General features: G+C 39.5%; 2 protein-coding genes across 2 annotated transcripts; both read left to right on the top strand.

Moving 5' to 3' along the window:
- The first annotated feature begins 1,804 nt into the window (after positions 1-1,804).
- Positions 1,805-11,978, top strand: fam117aa (family with sequence similarity 117 member Aa). Its single transcript, XM_046043651.1, has 8 exons — positions 1,805-2,320; positions 4,658-4,803; positions 7,343-7,438; positions 7,623-7,736; positions 8,468-8,584; positions 9,131-9,350; positions 9,464-9,638; positions 10,552-11,978. Exons 1-8 carry the CDS (start codon positions 2,194-2,196, stop codon positions 10,763-10,765), a joined length of 1,209 nt encoding a protein of 402 aa, XP_045899607.1. The 5' UTR covers positions 1,805-2,193; the 3' UTR covers positions 10,766-11,978.
- Positions 11,979-12,453: 475 nt separating this feature from the next.
- slc35b1 (solute carrier family 35 member B1) lies at positions 12,454-18,512 on the top strand. Its single transcript, XM_046043579.1, has 9 exons — positions 12,454-12,970; positions 13,912-14,015; positions 14,207-14,337; positions 14,455-14,485; positions 15,275-15,435; positions 15,587-15,713; positions 16,978-17,084; positions 17,274-17,427; positions 17,850-18,512. The coding sequence occupies exons 1-9, from the start codon at positions 12,846-12,848 to the stop codon at positions 17,900-17,902; spliced, it is 993 nt and encodes a 330-aa protein (XP_045899535.1). The 5' UTR covers positions 12,454-12,845; the 3' UTR covers positions 17,903-18,512.
- The last annotated feature ends 1,345 nt before the right edge of the window (positions 18,513-19,857 follow it).

Here is a 19,857-nt window from a genome sequence, read left to right as displayed (position 1 = left end):
GGGACGTGTTCTTTGGCTCCATCTTGTGGTTTAACATTATAAAGTTTAACATAATGCATTAATGCCCAGAATGGTCGTGCATTACTAACAGCAACTTTATGGTCTTATAGGGAATACATAGTTAGCTAAATTATATTTTTTAAAATACTGATTTTTTTTCCTACTAGGTCAGGTTAGACTGTAAAGATGTTTCCTCCAAATAGATCAAAGTATTATTTGAGTGACTGCAGCCATAACATTTCTGTCAACCTGCAATCACCTGTTCTGCAGAATTGTCCATCATCAAGATTCTGAAGCCCATAACACCTGCATGGCTGCTGTTTGATAGCAGACCATAACTTCTGATCTCCTTGTGAAGAAGGACAGGAGAAAACAGTAACTGTAACAGAATCAGGATATATGTGTCATTATTTAATTAATTAAAGAACTTTCTGTTTTCCAGTGTTCATTTTCTTGATGTTGCTGCTGACAATGATTGATATCTTGTCAATGCAGCGTAGAAGAGCGTTTACATGTTGTTCATCAAAGGACCTGCCTTGCTTCTCCCTCATTCTCTCAGCCACAGCGCCTTTCAGAAAACACCACATCCCACCACAGAGCAACAGATAGTGTGCGAAAGCTTTAATCATGCCACTAAAGTGGCGATTAAATACAGAATACATCAACACACCCACTTGATTGATTTTCCATGATGATGAGGCTTCCACTGAGCCCTTAGCAAACTTTCTGCAGTCTGTGTGTTACATCTAAGTTCTATGTGAACATATTGTTGACAATATAAGTGTCACCTGTTGGAACATTTTTGAGTTGTACGTGAAAGTTCATTAAGCTTATGCTAAGACCCTTGCTGAGTCTAATGAGAATATATGCATGTGGTATTAAGAGTTAACACACGGGGAATGATAGAAAAACCCGGTCAATATGCAACAATAATATATACTGCTTGAGTTGCTAGGTGGATACTGACTGTAGTAGGAAAATATACAAATCAAAGTATTATTGAATAATGTGGACGAGGTTTGTTTTATTGTCTATAAAACACTGCACTCTTTGCATTGTATGAAAAAAGTATGCTTTTTATTTAATATTAATATCTTTGACAACAGTTAAGGCCTTTATAAGTTGCCTTTGTAATTTTTTTTGTAAGTTTGGCATTTGAATTATTTATTCTTTGCAACAATAGCAATAAATCTAAGCTAAAAGTATAATATAAAGTCATGTACAGTACAAAAAAAGACCCATCATCCTTGATACCTGATTTACAGCAGTGTAACAGCTAAGGAAGTGTTATTTTTTTTATTTTACTTTGTGTTATGAAGAAAATATATATGATAATTATTTGTTGTGACACTGTATGGACAATGACAAGATATCAAACTGAATATTATTTTCATTTCTCTATTATAACTTATAATTTATAATAAAAAATAGCTACATCTCCAAATGAAATATTAAAATATAATAGTTACGTTGGACCGTCTCAGCCTCAGTAGTGACCTTTAGAGGTCCCTGAACCGCACTTTGGAGACCACTCACACTGTGAATAGACCCAGAGTTTAGGCGTGGGTTTGAAGGGGAGGAGGGGAAGGGCCATGCCCCGCATAGTGGAAGATCTCAACAAAGTGGATGGGAATTTTAAGGGTTTTTTTTTTTCGTGTAGTGTTGGGGGGGGGGGGTTCCCTTTAGGAGACAGATGGATGTGACGACCAATAAGGGCTCAGTAGTATTTTGCAGCAACCAACCAGCTCGCCTTCCCTTCCCTTATTATATACAACACGAGACAGTTGCACAGGTTGTGCTGAGCTGTTGTGTTGTCACTTTGCAGACAAGGGAAACACGCAGCGGTGCGTGAGAGCTCCGCGTAGTCTCTGCTGGTGTCCTCTTCAGACTGCAACATGAAGGATAACGCGCGATTTAATAAGATCCGTTGAAGTGCAAAGCTCGCTCAGCTCGTCTCTGCTTTTTCAACGCTAAAGAAAGCTGTAAAGCAACAATAATCATGGTTATCATCACAAAAGAAAGCTCAAGCTGGGTGCCCAACAAGAGGCCCGATCAGAGTTTTGGATCATCCCTGTGGATGAACTGAATGTGGGCAGTGAGAAAGCCAGCGCCGTGCAGAGTTGCAGTGAACGACGAGAAGAAGAGAAGCAAAGCCGTGTGTGTGTTTTCATAAGCGGAGCTCGGCTGTGGGGGATGTCGGGCAGAAGTGGAGGAGCACCTCGGGGGTGCAGCAACCCCAGCCTGCAGCCCCTCAGAGCCACAGTCCCATACCAGCAGCTCCAGAGAAGCTCAGCTCTCCTCTGCAGAGAGTTCAAGACGGGTAAATACACACGGGGGGTGGGTGGATGGGGGTGGAGGGCGTTAAAATCTACATTCAGTTCCATGTGGTCCAGAGCAGAAAACTTTACTGGTGTCATGTTATCATTATTGAAAGAATTATAGAAAGTTTGTGTCATATGGTAAATGACTAGATGTTGGTGTTTATGATCTAAATATAGTGGATTCTATTGAAACAAAACTGATCTCTATCTATTACTTCTCTTTCTCTTTATTGTATCACAAAAGAAGGTAGAGTGATGAATAATCAGTTAACATAAAATGAATCATAAACAATTTTAATAATCAATACTCATTACAATAATCATTTGAGTAATTTTGCAAGAATAAAAGGCCAAACATTTGCTTGTTCCACCTTCTCCAGTGTGAAGATGTGCTGCTTTTCTCTTTCTATATATTTTTAGGTTTTGGACTGTTGGTCCAACAAAAACTGGGGCTCTGAGAAAATGGGCATCTTTTTTGATGGACAAATCAACTAATTGGTTAATACAGAACATAATCAGTGGATTAATCAACATCAATAAATGTTAGTTGGTTGCTAAAGGAGAGCTTGTAACATCACTACCAGGTACTTGCAAAAATAAAATGAAAAACATGTTAAAATTATTATATTTTAACTTGCACTCATACAGAAATGATAGATTTACAACATTTAATCAGAGAAAATTATAACTTTTAGATTAAAAAAAGATGGCTTTATTTGATGACTATTGTGTAAATGTTTATTATTCAAAGGAAAGGCCGTGCTTCTCAGGCTGCTTCAGGGAACATTTGACTTTTAACTAACTCCAACTTTTTATTTGATTTGTGGTCTAAACAGCACAATTCCAACACGCTATGGGAAAGTTAAGTCAACAATGAAGGCTTCTAACCCTGAAACATAACACTGTTCTCATAATGTTATTTGGACTCTCAGTCGTCCATTTGCACTCTGACCTGTGGGATCTCTGCTGCATGATTCATGCTAACACAGCAGCAGCTTTTTAGGCTTTTTTGTTATACTTTGGGTGCATTGTCCTGTAACTGTATCCATGAAAGTCACATCTGCATGTAGTGGTGTTTATTTATACATCCTGTCTGCCCTGCAACCTGGGCTGATGACAACATACTGTGTGTGTGTGTCTGTGTGTGTGTGTGTGTGTGTGTGTGTGTGTGTGTGTGTGTGTGTGTGTGTGTGTTTTGGGGTTGGTAGTACTTAATGTTAGCCTGTGGTGACTGTTACCAGTGTTGTGTAGTTGGATGGCTTTGCTCCAGGTCAAAGGCATGGTCCACACCTGCCAGAGATTACAAAGAGCTGCCAACATACACACACACACACACACATCTCTGCGCACTGCATGCTTATTGGTGGGGAGGAAGCCTGGGAGCAATTTTGTGAACAACTGCCATTGGTGTTAAAATACTGTTTAGCCTCTTAAAGGGTAATTTTTTTTAAAACCTGGGTCCTATTTGTACATATTTTGGTGTCCAACTGACTAGTAGGTACAAAAAGTTTTGGAATTTGTGCAGTAGATGGCTTCAGCCGGCAGCTGCGAACAGGCTGGAGTCGCTTCAACATGTTCCTTTGGAGAATTTGAACAAGGGCTACACATTTTTGAAAAAATATGTAATTGAGATTATTTTGACTGATGTAGCAATTGCAATATGATTTGCAATATTGGAGGGAATTATAATTTTTACATTATTATTCTCATTTCGATATAAAAACATATTAAAATGATTATGGTGTGATTTTTCAGGGTACTGGTGCCAAACAAAGATGTTTTCTTAAGTCTGTAGAATATGATGTGTAGGCCAGGATATAATGCAGCATTACAATGTTTAATTTAAAATGGCATTTTTATACACTTTTCACCTTTTCACACTTTAAAAAATATCGCACCTCCTGTGATTTGAAAGTTGCAGTAGACCATATTGTGATTTTGATAAAATTTCCATTAATTGTGCAGCCCTAAATTGCACCGGTCCATAAAATGTGCTTCTTTTTGCCACCGATATGCTCACACTGTTATACCAGGTGTCTGGCAACATCATGGAAAGGATCCATATGAAGAAAGACAGAAACTGAAGTTTTGCTCAAGGACAATTCACGCTCTGAAATCTTATGACAGGCGAGCTGTTAAAATAGGACTCAGGTTTAAAAATACCAAAATAATCCTTTAGAGAGAGTTTTTATACAAATATATATCACATGCAGTGTTACTACAAGCTAAACATGATCACGCAGGCATGAGTTTTTACACCTTCTGCAAGACTGACATTGTTTTGAGTTAACGACATGCACGCTGACTTAATGTGATTTATTTCTGATCCCAAAAAGCTGACAGGACCACGGCTCGCCCACCGAAACCCACCATCCGACGAACTCTTTCTTTGGACGCCATCATTGGACCATATCTGCAGGGACAGTGGCCCAAAGAAGCAGAGAGCACGGCTGTTACCTGTGTCAATGACAAAGCCACACAGGTGAATAATAACATCGTGACACTGTCAAATTAGCTGTGATACCTTGGTTAGTTGGTTGTAGTTAAACAAAACCAGGTGCAGGCGAGTGGCAGTCTTATACCAGTGCTACCACTTTCCTTATAAAACCTGTTGCTTCATGTTGCAGAACCACGCCGTTTTCTCTGCTCTGCTTTTCTTGTATCTAAAGGATTTCTATAGAGGACAAGATATCTGGTGTTGGCTCTGCAGGTGTCTGGTGGTTCCAGTTTGATGCTGTGGGTGGAAGGCAGCCAACTGGAAATAGTCGTTTTTGTTCTTCTTTAAACTCTGCTGTTCTTCCCTCGCTTCCCCCCTCGACTGTATCTGCTCCTAACTAGTGCACAAAGCCCCGACTAACATCACCAAGCGCCACAGCTTCGTCTCCGCTCCTGACACAGTTTAAACCCGAACAAACCCCCTTTGCCTCCATTGTGAGGAACAGACCCCTCCTGACCTCATTATACAGACACCCCATCCCCCCAGCACTCTCCTCAACCACACACATACACAACGCCACCCCACCCAGCGCCTCCTTCTGCCGTAGTTCCTCTGTATTACTTCAGATGATATAACTGATTGATGCTGCTATTTCATTCTTTGTTAGGCATATTATTGGACCTCCTCAACTTTTCTTGCAAATTGTACAAAAAAAAAATGAACTGATGTGGATTTATATTTCAAGAGATTATAGTCAGTTTGTTTTTATATCCAGGTCATGCCAACATTTAGTTAATCTCACATGGGATTACATGACACCACTATTTTATCAAACATCCTAAAATTATAACACACATCTTTTCGGTAACACATAAACAAAATCAAAAGATAAAAAAACTTTCAAATACATGATACACTGAATGACAATTTAAAATGTAGATAACCTCCTTTAACTATGCTGTAAGTCTAAAGATGTGTGCCATCGATGTGTATATGTGTATGGACAAAATAATACTATAACAACCTTATAATACAATACTATGACCACAAAAATGTAATCAACGCGGTCGTATGTATTTCAGGGTCAGTAGTATTTCAACTTGTTCCTGTTCAATGCTGAAATAGTAAATCAATCATTCCATCGAAAGAAAAATTCTAAAACCATTTTCCATCTATAAGGCAAAACAAAAATGCCAAGTTCTGCTTTTAAATTGAATATCATCTGTTTTGGACTCTTGATCAGACAAAATAAGCAATTGAAAAATTGGCAGGGGAATTTTTCACTATTGTTTGACATTTTGCAGACTGATTAATCAATAGTTTAGTCGGTAATATAATTGACATATTCATTAATAATGAAAATAATCATTACTTGCAGCCCTTTTCCTATTATTATGCCCATATTGCAAACAGGAATTAAGTACGTTAATGATTCGTCCAAGCTGGAAACACTAGCTATGCCCAGGCTATGCCTCACCAAATGCTCTTGCTACCTTTGAGTCTTTTTATAGGTTTGTGCCCCATGATCCCCCCGTTCATGTTTTGAATGATGGGGGTGGGGGGCAGCTGTAACTCTACACTGATGTCACTGTATGACTGACTCATGCTGCGTTCTGACTTATTTAACCAGGCGATGGACTATGTATGAGTTGAGGGCAGAAGATGGTGTTGGTGTTTTCCTGCAAGCAGTTTGGCACCAGTAGGAGTTGTGAGGCCGACACCTAAAGAACAGCTTGTATTTTGGGGACAGAAAACCATGACATAGCCAAAGTATGGCAGCGTGAGCTAAATGGCTGTGTGTAATGTTAGCTGCCTTATGAATGGAGTGGACACCAGTGAGTGAATCACATTGTTTGCAAGTGTGTGAAGCAGTTAACACTGAGTGTGGAGGCGCCAGAACTGTGAGTATCTGATCCCGTGGGTCCACTCAACCTGGGTTTGACCTGGTGATGATGAACTCCTTTTCGTCTTCTCCAAACCAACAGCCGGGAGCGGTCGCCCAGACTCCCCCTGGTAGAAGATCGAGAGTCAATGTGAAGAAATCGGTACGATCATATGAGTGAAAGTAGGACGTTATGGAATTGTGACTGACGAAAGAAGAAGTGCACAAGAAAGTCTGCCTGTTGGCTGTTTGTCTTAGTTGTTTTTCCTCTACAGTACATGACTTTGTGAATAACAGGGTTACTGTATCTGCATGTAAGTGCACTGAGGTGTTGAATGCTGATACTTGCACTGTATTTATAGACTTTACAATGATGTGGTTTGGATGTTTTTTTATGTGTGTGGAAGCGGGGCTGTTTTGCAGCTCAGAGTGGTTTTCTCGTCGTCTTCCTCTGTACAGCTGTTGTGGGGCAGGTGTGCACGACAGCTGTGGGTCTCCACTTCTGCGTTGTACTCTGAATTTGTTGTGTTGATTGGAGTTCACTGGGTTTCACAGAAAATGTAAGAGGCCTCCAAAAGGTTGGCCCTGCTGTCAGCCAGAATTACTGCCAGAAAAGGCCATTTTCTTCCTCAGCCCCCAAAGGTTTGATAGACAAACACTGGACTCGTTATTCACCACACTGTGATAATATTTTTTTCATAGACTCCAAGTTCCTGGGCAGAGGAGACCCGAGGAAGGAGAAGTGTCGGCGGACACAAGCGCTCAGCGTCGTGGGGCAGTGCAGAGCACCTGAGGGAGGCAAGTTCTTCAGTCCATCACTATAGCAGTCATTAATCAGTTTTTCTGCTTCTCACTCTCATCCCCCCGCCCCAATGACAGCATGAAATATTAACAACCCCTGAGGGGAAAGTGAGTAACCTCTCCTTTTTCAGAATGAATCATAGTGACTCCTGAATCATTTTTCTCTCCGCTCTGCCCTCAGGTGGCCAAGCTGAGGCACCAGTTGCAGAAGCGCTCCCGCCATGCCGCTCCCTCAGCAGGATATGAGCTCCCCCACCACCCCCTGCCAGCAGGTCATGCAGCAGGCATCACTCAGGTAGCCCACTGCTCTTTTGTCTTTTGATGACATGTGAGGGAAAGACACAAAGAACAAAGTCTTCATGACTACCACTGATGCCAGACAGGCTTCCACAGGCAGACTAGGACAAGCTTAGTAACAGGGATATAAAAAACACTGATGCTTTTCTTAGGAGCTGCTGTCGTCAAAGCTCCCGTGTTACTGACACGCTGTCGCAGAAAGACAATTTGAAACCATCATATCATACTGTGCCAAGGGCAACATCTTCACTCAGTTTAAAAATACTTTTTATTAATTTACCATCCTTTAAGGTTTCGGTTATGCCATAAGCTCAATGTTGCTGGGAAAATAAGGCAATGCTTGTTCTGTCTCCGATTTGTATCTAAATGCGCACACACTTGCACAGCTGTTGTGTTCACTGTCGCTGGTTGACATGTAAGCCAACATTAAGCAGGAGGTGTTCAGTGAACACCCAGTAAATATGATGTAGGTTTAACACAGAATATCAAGGGGAGAAACTTCTCTTTCTTTTAGCTTTTGGGGGCATTTGATGACTAGTCATTACAAATATTGGGTGGGGGGAGAAATTTCCATTTTAATCCCAGATTACATGCTCACACTGTACAATTCAAACACAGGCAGTAGAGACCCAGAAACCACACCACAATTTTGGACAAGTGAAGAAACTGTTGTACACAATCAAGCAAGCTGCCTTGGCATTTTCCTGAATTTGACTCGTTTTTCTCCAGACAATGCCCCTGATGCCGCTGAACCGACTCGCCCCGCGGCTGCGACGGAGTGTTGAAGGCCTAAACTTGGAGCTGGAGGAGGCGTTTGTTTCTGAGAAGCCTGACGATCAGCATGAGGTTAGGCCACTGAGCTATGCTTAGAACCAGTGAGGATGAGTTTAAGATGAATAAACTTTGTATATTTTACAGTCGTTATTGTGGTTTACTATTCTTTGGATTTGCATCCTAAGAAATAATGTAAACCATATGGCTGGAGAGGCCATTTGTGTCATTTGTAATTTATAACACCCTGTGCTGAAACTCCCCTCAAGTACCCACAGAGCAATTTGAGCCTCATATCATCAAAGCTTGATTTTAATAATTTTCAGAACTAAAATGTTACAAAATGTTAACCTAATATCTAACCAACTGGAGAGCACATGCTACCAATCATAATAGCAAAATAATTGCTCTTTGATTTCAGCATGTTATTAAGATATATTGCAATAATTATTTTGATAACAGCAGAAACATCCATTCTAGTCTTTTTGAAGTCAACCGTACCTGCTACATGCTAAATTTGGCTACTTGTCCCTCCCAGACAGGAAAGCCTACCACACTCTGCCCTCTATCGTTTTTGTACCTGCTTTGACCATTTTACTTGTTTCCTCCTGAATATTCCAGATTTTGGATATCCCAGATGGCCACAGGGCCCCAGTCCCTGCCCAGAGATGCAGCAGTGGCTCTCAGAGTGAGCCCTCCCCGGGCCCCCTGGATCCTTCCCTCCTCTCTCCTTCTCAGTCCCCCTGTCCTCTAGATCCCTCACTTCTCTCGCCTTCAAATTCCCCTTGTCACCCATCTCTTTTGTCTCCATCACAGTCTCCCTGTGCCATGGGAGAGCAAGGTTAGACAACTCTACATTCTTTATGGTGTGCTTTTAAACTGTACAGTGAGGTATTAAACAGATATGGTGATGTATAATTTTCCTTCTGTATGTGTTTACAATATTCCGTGCAGAGCCGGTGGACTGTGAGACCCTGTGTCCCTCTCCGTCTACGTCACTTCCTTCATTTGCACTGGAGCTTCCTCTGCTGCAGCCCTGCTCCTCCTCTCCCCGTCCCAACAAAACCTACTCCTTCCAGCGCGAACCGCCAGAAGGCTGCGAGCGAGTACGAGTATGCGAGGAGGGAATGTAAGTTAACACTTTTCAGATCAAAACATCAAGCATAGATCATATAATCATGTTAGCATTCCCTAATCTCTATGGCCAAAATCAACTGATAGGAGACCCAAAAGTACCAACAGAGCAAATCATTAGAATTTGTAAATAAAAGATCAGATTAAACCGTCACACAAACGTTAAACTTCTATCTTAACCAGCTTGGCAGAAGGCCATGGTTAATGTGTGAATATATAATTTACATGTACATTTCTGAAACTGCTGCTCATGGGTCTGCAGTTCAATTTTTTCCTGTTTTTCCAGCATGGGGCACATATTGTGATTTAAATCAGAGCAGCCCAAAAAGTTGATTAATAGACTTAATTGCAACTTTTTTATTTACTAGTTACTAGTCTCTTTGGGTTTTGAATAGTTGGTTGCACAAAAAAACAAAACAATCAATGAATTGATTAATTAAAGTTATGATTGAGACATTAGTCGATAATTAAAATCATTTTTGCAGCCCTTTTTTCTGTAATTGTGTCCATACATCTGCTGTCACAGCATCAGTTAAACCTAAAATAAAAACATTTAATCCTTTTAATTCACGCACGTCTTCTAATATTGATCATCTATCAAGAAGTTACAACTAATTTAATGTTGTGTGCAAATTTGCCTTATCTTAGTAAGAGAATGCTGAAATTCATAGATGCTTTGTCCAGCGTGTTATCCTTTTAATTCACTCACATGGGTGTGAATTACATGTTTCACTATATTCTGACATTTCATATACTAAACAATTTATAGAAAATAATGTATGAAAATGATTGTTAGTTGAAGACATTGTTATCATGATGTTATAAATATGCTAAACTACATACAAAGCTGTGGCTTTTGACGATCCCGGGGTAAATGTCAACTACTCCCTCGACCTCTGTACCTCCAGGTCTGCCTGTCAGGATGAGCCTCTCCTCCAGCCGTCATGTCCTGACCCCAATAAAGTCAACTTTACCCCTCATGGAGGCTCCGCTTTCTGCCCTGTCAGTATTCTGAAGCCACTCCTGCCCTCCATGGACCTGCTCTTCCGTGGCCTGTCAGTCTCTCCGGTCACTGGCTACCCAGGTCAAGCCTCTCCCACCAGGCACCTGGGCATGCAGTAGGTGGATATCTGAGCAGAGCCTCTCAGGACTAAACCACACTGCCAGAACCTGCTGAAACTGGATATGTTTTAAATGCATGGTGCCAACAGATACCTGTGTAAACGTCACTGCTGTAACATGCCATGATCACTGTGATCAAAATCAGAGACTTTGTGACTAGAAGGATTTCATCATATTTTATATTAACTTTGGCCTGAGGTTTGTTTGCTTTACTGGTTATTTCCACCTGCAGGATGCTTGAAATCAGCTGATATTTACCTCATCAGCACTTCAGTTGTCGTAGTATTCCCTCAAATGGGCTGTGGATTACGATACAGGTCTGAATTTCTGGAAATGTTGGAAAAAGCTGGAAAAGTTTTACGGTTCTTGATTTTTGACATTATTCTTTTGGATAAAACTGAATATTCTTTTATTAATGCAGTTCAGACAAAAACTGCAGTCTGCTAGGGATGTTTTCATTTTTTAAGTGTCAAAATAAGTGAATTCAGCACTTAGAACATGAGTATTACTTTCTTACTATCCTTTTACTATTGATTAATATCCTAGTAAAGCATTTTTAAGTTTAGATGAACTTTCATCTTAATTTGAGAGATTTAATTGATAAAAAACAAAGTACTTGATGGGTTTGTTCTGAAATTTCATAAGATCTGTCGGCTGAATGTTTGGCCTATAGTTTCTGGTGGCCTACTTTTCTACAGATGTACTTCCTAGGAATATATGTATTTTTGTATGTTTGTAAGGAGTTATGAAGCTGGCGATACTGTTTTTGTATTCACTGAAAACTTTGGTGATTTATAAGCAGGAATAGATGTTTATTAGCTTTACATGCCTACAGCGGGCTTTGTTTTAACCAAACTGTTGCAATTTTGTCAACATTTTAAGAATGTGTCTGGGTCACACATTGAGCCTCCTTGGACCATGTGGTCCTGTCCAGAAAGCGTTAATGTTTCAATATTCACTTTGATATGCTCAAGTTAATGTTTAACTAGATAAAACAGTATTTGTCCTCATGATCCTGTGCAACACTGATTAAAAAAACATGCCTTATAGTGACAGTAATAAGCGGATGGTAATGAAAATTCATAATTTGTCAGCCCTGTGTTGTCTCAGACCTGAGTATGCACCCTTTTTCATACTTTATAGGGTGATGACAGTTAAAAATGTTCAGTGTGCTGTTGCCATTTTAAAGAAAATAAAGTTAGCCTAATTATCAGGGCGTTCAAATACCTTCTGTAACACCTATCATACCTGTGGGTTCTCTCATGTTGTGGTTGCTTAAATTACACGTGGATTTACGTTTTTTTAATACAAGCACCACCTTGTTTTTTAACCCACATCTGCGTTGTGATTGGCCGAGAGGGGATCTATTGCCTGACACGGACCAATTAATTGAATCCACATCCCAGGACGACAAAAAGGCACGCGACTTTTTCAAGGAAGGACCTCATTTTTTTTTATAGTAGCTCTCACAACTGCCAGATGACACAAGACGGCAATTTCTAGTAAATTATAGCAGGAAAAAAAAAATCACCTTTCTTGTAGCGTTTTTGACACTGGGTCGACGCGGTTACACTAAACACATAAGCATGCATTGTGTTCAAGATTTAATTTATTAAAGTAAATATTTTTATTCATGCATTGCTTTTGACACCATTGTGGTCCTTCTAGGAAACCCGTTTACGCGACCGCTTTTTTGCCCCAATAAATAGCGGCTTTTCTGTAAGAAAGCACGAACTGTGCTCGCCTGACGGTTTACTTGCTTATTTACCCTTACCCAAGTGGGAATGGGATGTTTTTGATTTTACATTTGTCCTGGTAGAAGAAATTTAGACCTCAGAATGATACAAAATACACAAATGACATGATATCTGACTGTCTGTGCAGCCACAGAGAAGGTGCCGTTAGCAAGAGTTGGAAGATTAGTGCACAGGACGGTTTGACGGTATTTATCATCAGGACCTTTAACTACCACAGCTGAGGTCAAAACGCTATAGTGGAGCGGGACGTCGGTGGTGTGCGGGGCTCGGGGAGCGGAGCGGTGTCGGTTAACGTTACCATACCCTGTCTCGGGGACGATAGCATGGCTGCGGGAAAGGGAGCGGGGAAGCCCACCTCGCCATGGGACAATATGAAGATACGGTTCATCGTTTGCTTCCTCGGAGTTTTCGTGTGCTACTTTTATTATGGAATATTACAAGAGACGATGTAAGTGACGGTTACAGATCTCGTTATGTTCTGCGCCAAATTCCATTCAAAAATCATCCAGTTTTACTGTTGACAGTTCCCGAAACAATACGAGCTTAATTGTTGGGATAGTTATAATGTTACGTAATCCACAACAAAAACTATCATGTGCTTGTCTGTTTAAACAATTCGTTATGCAATTTCATGCGAGGTATGTAACATTACTTGCGTTATGCGAAAGGCAGATCTGCCATTAAATCGTCAGATTTTTGAATGGAATTTGGCGTGGCCCCTACACCTTTGAGCAGGTGGAATTTCTAGTTCACTAAAGCTACTATGTCATAATCCCTCATAGATTAGCAATGCTTTTGTTATTGGTCTGCAACAAACATTATATTTCAAACTTTAAATTATTAAATGTCCATCTGTAAAATAATTCAGTATATGTGTTTTTTTTATTTAGAAAGGGCAAATGAAGTAAGGAGAGCTTGGCATCTCTTGCATATCACATACTGACTGAGTTGAGGCATGAATCAGCTGATATGTTGGTGGTCACTAGAGTGGGCAGGGATCGTATCTGGTTTCAAAATGATGACAAGAAACTGGCGTCTCACCCAAGCTGCCTGTTCACAAACCTGAATGATTATATATCATTCAATCATATATTGTGATTAAACAATACTGAAATTACTGTTTCCTATGGGTTTTTGGTTTGTATTGCACATTGACACCAACAAGCAAGCAACACTGCAGCTAAAAACTCTTGGTCCCCCTAACAAAATGTCAACACTTCCACCACCCCACTCTGTCAGTTGTAATTGAATACATGTCATTCTCAGTGGCCTTTTCCCAGCTTGGAAACTCATGAAAGCTCTATACTTTAATTAACAGCAGTTGTAGTCTGTTTCAGATTCATTGTCTGTGATATTTTGCACTCAACAGTGTTTCTCTGACTTTTCCAGCACTCGAGGTGATTATGGTCATGAAGACAAAAAGGAGAAGTTCAGATTTGCCCGGACATTGGTCTTGATCCAGTGCATTATCAGCGCTCTGTTTGCTAAGATCTGTGAGTATGTGCTGTATGTAAGAGACACAAAAACTAATAAAAGTGCTTGATACAAAAACAGCCTCCAAAATACATTTCTGAAGTTGTAAATCTGCAAGGCTACAGGTTTTCAATTAAAGTCTTGTAAACGTATCATATAATGGCTTGTTGATGCTTCTTAAATGAAAATCTTCCTCTTTTTTTTATATCAGTGATTCAGTTTTTTGAGGGCTCCAAGCCGGATCACACCAAAAGCTGGCTCTACGGGCTGTGTTCCCTCTCTTATCTCGGAGCCATGGTGTCTAGTAACTCTGCCCTTCAGTATGTCAACTACCCAACACAGGTGAGTCTGCCATATAGATGGGGAAAGTTAGTTGGTTAACATGATTCTTTTGGATTCATTTGTTCATCAATAATGCTTGGTGCAATCATATCCTATGCTCTGTTTTTGCTGTGATAGGTGTTGGGGAAATCCTGCAAGCCCATACCAGGTAAATCTGATAAAATCACTTTTTGTTAGCCTTCTGCTTCTTGCCTACATATCACCCAAATACCTGCACACAGGGCTGTGCAATAAAACAATAATGATAATTATGGCGATGTAATTTTCCTCCATAACAATATAACAAATCTTCAATAAAGGTGTTGATTTAATTCAGTTGAATCATAAACAAATCAGCACTTACTTTTTCTGAGATATTGATTTTGTTGAGAAAAGGGACTGAAAAAAAGATTTGACTTAATTTTACTGAACTGAAAATTTTACTCATGCATATTTTTTCAACAAATATGCATGAGTAAAATTTTCAGTTCATTTGCATGTTTCAGTGAAACATGCAAATTTCAGGCCTCAGCTGTGATCTATAGCAATATTGACTAACTCAGAAGCTGCCAGGTTTCATAATGTAATGTGCTGACATACATATTTACCATGCTAAATAAACCATGTGTATACGGTACTTGACAAATGGGAGAGCTTCTGATATCTTTCTAAACTGATCAAGGGCACACTGAGTAAGCAAAATCTTTAAAAGTTGAGAGCATATATATCAGGTTACGGTATGTTCTGTTTGTATAAGAAGGTTATATCTCACAGCTCCCCTGCCTGGTTATCTCTTGGTACACATACATAAACACACACTTTCACCAGCCATATTTTCTACTCCCAGGGGTGAAGGCCTGACATTGTATACAGGGTAGGATTCGCTCAAGCCCTAGAGATGTCACCCTGGCATCCATGGCTAAAAATCATCCATCATACTCTTGTTGTGTTGTTGCAGTGATGATCCTCGGTGTGACAATACTGAGGAAGAATTACCCACTCGCTAAGTACCTGTGTGTGCTGCTTATTGTGAGTGGTGTAGCTCTTTTTCTCTACAAACCCAACAAGAGCTCAGCTGTTGCAGATGACCATGTTTTTGGGTTTGGAGAGATTCTGTTGGTGAGTTAAAATAACTTTATGTTCCATCCATTTCACTTGTATTTCATTTTTTGCCATATGTTGCCTATCTCTCCTACTCTACACATCATTACTTTGACATTTCTATGACATTTCATCTCATGGCTTGGTGGTGTGTTTCACTGTGTCATAGCTGGTCTCTCTGACATTGGACGGTTTGACTGGTGTGGCCCAGGACCACATGAGGGCTCGCTTCCAGACGAGTGCCAACCACATGATGCTGAATATCAACATGTGGTCCACTCTGGTGCTGGGACTAGGTGAGTCAACCGTGCTCTCTGCCAAACTCTTGTCTAACCGAATCTGCGCCGTGCTGTGCCAGGACCATGGAGGGTTTCATTCAAACCCAAACTACACCAGGCCATTTCTCTGATTAGCACACCTGCAAGCCAGCGAGGAGAAACTAATGAGCAAAATCACCTTGATATGGCTCAGTACTGCCAAAATATAGCAGAATGAAACACTGGTACACTGAAGGTCCTGTTTGAAAGCTTTCTCAGAATAATTCTCAGTGAACACTTTTATAACACTATAATGTTATGAACTCGTTTGTAAATGTAGTATTAACAGCTGATTTATGTAATTGTGGTCGGTGTTCTTTCTTCTATGTCATTTTTAGTTGTGTAGTCAAAATAAATTCTTACATGGACCCCAGGATGAAGAGCTGCTTTGATGCAGTAGCTAATTGCAATTCAAATAAGTAAAAAAAACAAACAAAACCTTAACTATATCATTACCAGCTGAGTTGGACACTCTTTATGAAAAGGTGAACACTATTCTCTCGGGAGCCAGAAACTTATTAATTCAGTCAAGGCAAGGCAGTTTTATCTTTATAGATAAGGAATCCTGCACCCCAAAGCCCTCAGTTCTGTGATGAGGTTGCTATAATATGCTGAAAAGTAAGGCACATAAAATAAAATGCAATATAACAAGGGTCTTTCTAGGGTTAGGCACTAATGGACTGTAAGATAAAGATCAAAAGGTCAAAGCCAGTATGAGCACTGAGAGACTTTTAAAAAATGTTTTTATAACAAACTAATTAACAGTGTTTGCTAACTCTTAGTGAGTACCCATCTCTCCTACACATCTGCTTCCCACTTTCATCAGCCGTGTTACATAAAAAATGTTAAATTTGTTTTTCAAAAGTAATCAATTATGTTCCAGGCTGTATTAAATGCCTTCAGAACACCTTAGTTTTACTTTGTGAAAACTGCACCTAAAGACACTGTGACAGCTTTGAAGTGCTGGTATTTCCCAAGAGACAAAGGTATTCTTATACCTCCATTCCCACGAATCCGTCACACCCCCACCAAGACTTCATCTAACTGTTGTTACTTTATTACACCACTTGGTGGTGCCGTATGCCCACACTGAACACTGTAATTTGATTTTCTCACCACATCAGTGCCAAGGATAAGCCAGCTAAGGCAGAAAAATGTGACGACATGTTCAGTCACTAAGTTGTTTTTGAAATCACATTAATGTTATTTACTTTTTCTCCGCTTTCTTCCTCTCTGCTCTCAGCGGTTTTGTGGACAGGGGAGGTTTGGGAGTTCCTAAGTTTTACTGAACGCCACCCGAGCATCATCTACAACATTCTTCTGTTTGGACTGACTAGTGCTTTAGGCCAGGTGGGTGGATAAAAGGACATGATGTGGCCAGTGTACTTGTATGAAGTGATGGGTAATGTTCTGTTGCACTTTTGGAAAAAATCCTTTACTTTGAAAGTTTTATAATGAATGCCTACAGATGATGAGCTTCCTGACAGTGTATATCCAAATTACATTCCTACATATGTGTTTTTAAAATGAATTTACCAGACCTTCATCTTTATGACTGTGGTGTACTTTGGGCCGCTGACCTGCTCCATCGTCACCACCACGAGGAAGTTCTTCACCATCCTCGGCTCCGTTATTCTGTTTGGCAATGTCATGAGTACGATGCAGTGGATTGGCACCATCCTGGTATTCCTCGGTGAGAGTTTATTCTGGTTTAACTCTGTTGCTGCCTCTGGATTTATTGTCAGTGTCTGGTTTATGTTTTTTTTTTTTTCTGTCCCTCTGTCTATACTCAAATATCCTACATTTATCTCATCAATGCAGAGTATAACTGTGAAATTGAATGCTTGCAAAAACATGGTTGAAGCCTTCAACTATCGCCTAAGACAGTTACTGTATGTATTTGTTATAACAAACAATTAGGTCCAATTAGGGAATACTTAGGCTTCCCACGCAAACCACTTGGTGTACTGGTAAATTATGCATTGACAATATAGCTGAAGGGGAGAGTAAATTTAACACTGACATAGTTACAGAAGAGGCTGATATTTTATTTCACATTTTTATTGGTAAAATTGGTAATTCTCCTTAATCACATGTTTGGTTTTCTTACTTTAGGTCTCGGACTTGATGCTAAATTTGGCAAAACCCCAAAGAAGACGACACACTGAGAGAAAGACGGAAACATTGCACATCAAATGAACACACTATATAGCCAGTATCTTATTTTCATAAGACATCCTGTTCAGGCATACTGTATGTGCCTATGATTTAAGCACGGTCAGATTTTGAACTTAACTGTATTTAAAAGAGAGTTCTTTTAGTTTTCAACTCCAGCTTCTGTTTACTGTTGATGTACTGAAAGATTTACTTGGGAGCAAGTCCTGAATGACCACAAGATGCAACACCTTTGTGGAGGAATTTGAACTGGTTCAGAGACACAGGTGGAAAATACTGTATTTAGACAAATTCTTATGTTTCTGAAACCAGCTCACCTCTCTTGGATGGATATTGAACCAAACAAGACCCAAGACATATTTTTCCAGCGTTAAACTCATGAACTTGCCACCAAATAAGGCTTGGTTTAAAAATAGTTTCTTAAATATGTGTAATTATCAAATTTCTTGGCAAACAATTAGCCAACTATCATGTCATGTATAAGATATAAACGGTTGTATGTAGCCTGTTCTGTTATGTCCAGTCTTACCATTGAATTGTTTTTAATTTTATTTTCTACAAGTTGAAAATAATGTACCATAAAAGGGAAATTGTGATATTTAATGGGGATTTTCTTTTTATTACACAGACTTCAGTGGAGTGGTTCACATCGGTTAGTTGAGATACTCATCTCTGATTGGGTGCTGCTTATTGGAAAAGGATATAAAATAGCCAACAAACAGATAATCATAAAAATCACTACCACCAGCAACTTATGTATCTGTTAGCCAACCTGTTTTTTTTTTTTTTAATTAAAAGGCATATTACTAACTTTGTGTTTTACCACTAATCACTTAATCTATTAACACATTCTGACTATGTTTGTTTAATTAAGTAGAAAATCAGAATCTTTGCTTTCATGGCCAAGTATGTCTACACATACAAGGATTTTGATTCAGGTTTGTTTGTTTGGTAATCAATGTTACACAGTTAAAAGAAAGATTTGCAGGAAGATCGAAATAGACATACAGCAAACAGCCACTAACGTGAAGCTTATACAATATTTTGATCTTTTAATAATGTCTTTTTCGGATGCTTCAAATAATAGTACGTAAACACATTTTGAGTGTGAATGCGCCTAAGCACATTGGATTTATAAAGGTAATATATGTCCATATAGCGTAATTACAGGGAATTTGCCTCTCTGTGTCATCAACAGAATTAAAGAAAATCAAACTCCTAAATATGAGGTACATCAAAAAACATCTTTTAAGAGAGAAGAAGAGAAAATAGTTCTAAGAAAGGCAGAATAATGATTATAATTCCCCCTACATTTAAGGATTAAAATGTGTTTCTTGAGTGCAGTTTAAGCGCCCCCTGCAGTCACATTGTGATGCAGACATTTCACATCCTCACACTGATGCTAGAGACAAGGGCAGTGAACTGTTATTTATCTCCATCATGTCACTTGCATTAATAAATTAAATCGACCTGTTATTTATTTTTCATTAAATGCTGGCATTTTAATTATCTTATGGGAATTAAACCAATGTAACATGAGTTAATACTACAACTTCATAATATGGCCAGATAATCACAGTGACTTTTGAAACCGGATTAAATACACACATCACATTATATATTATACACATTTACAGAATAACTTCCACCCGGTGAAGAGAAGAATATCTGTCCAGTGCTGCTGTGTGGCTTGTTTTTGGTTTTATGGACGAAATCTGTTGATTGTAGCGACATTCAAACCGCTTTAGTTTTGCCAGAATAAAATGCGCTGTGGAAATAAAGGTTGAAGCGACACAGCAGCACATTGATGAAACCATGCAAAATTACTCTGCATTTAATACATGCAGTATCACATAAATGTTCTATATAGTACAAATAATAATTAAAAATTATGTATTTCCGCCACCGTCGGTCAGGCAGTATGTTTAGGACCCTACGTGTGTTTCCT

Source organism: Micropterus dolomieu, linkage group LG02 (genome assembly GCF_021292245.1).
Source record: "Micropterus dolomieu isolate WLL.071019.BEF.003 ecotype Adirondacks linkage group LG02, ASM2129224v1, whole genome shotgun sequence".
NCBI classification, from domain to species: Eukaryota; Metazoa; Chordata; class Actinopteri; order Centrarchiformes; family Centrarchidae; genus Micropterus; species Micropterus dolomieu.
The sequence above is the reverse complement of the archived record's forward strand: the minus strand, read 5'-3'. Positions and strand labels throughout refer to the sequence as shown.

Bases quoted from the DNA above. Each gene is read 5' to 3' on its own strand.
- fam117aa (XM_046043651.1), top strand. From the start codon at position 2,194: ATGTCGGGCAGAAGTGGAGGAGCACCTCGGGGGTGCAGCAACCCCAGC. The intron at 7,737-8,467 runs GTAGCCCACTGC...GTTTTTCTCCAG, and splicing joins ATGCAGCAGGCATCACTCAG to ACAATGCCCCTGATGCCGCT. The intron at 9,639-10,551 runs GTAAGTTAACAC...CTGTACCTCCAG, and splicing joins CGAGTATGCGAGGAGGGAAT to GTCTGCCTGTCAGGATGAGC.
- slc35b1 (XM_046043579.1), top strand. From the start codon at position 12,846: ATGGCTGCGGGAAAGGGAGCGGGGAAGCCCACCTCGCCATGGGACAAT. The intron at 12,971-13,911 runs GTAAGTGACGGT...TGACTTTTCCAG, and splicing joins GGAATATTACAAGAGACGAT to CACTCGAGGTGATTATGGTC. The intron at 15,436-15,586 runs GTGAGTTAAAAT...ACTGTGTCATAG, and splicing joins GGTTTGGAGAGATTCTGTTG to CTGGTCTCTCTGACATTGGA.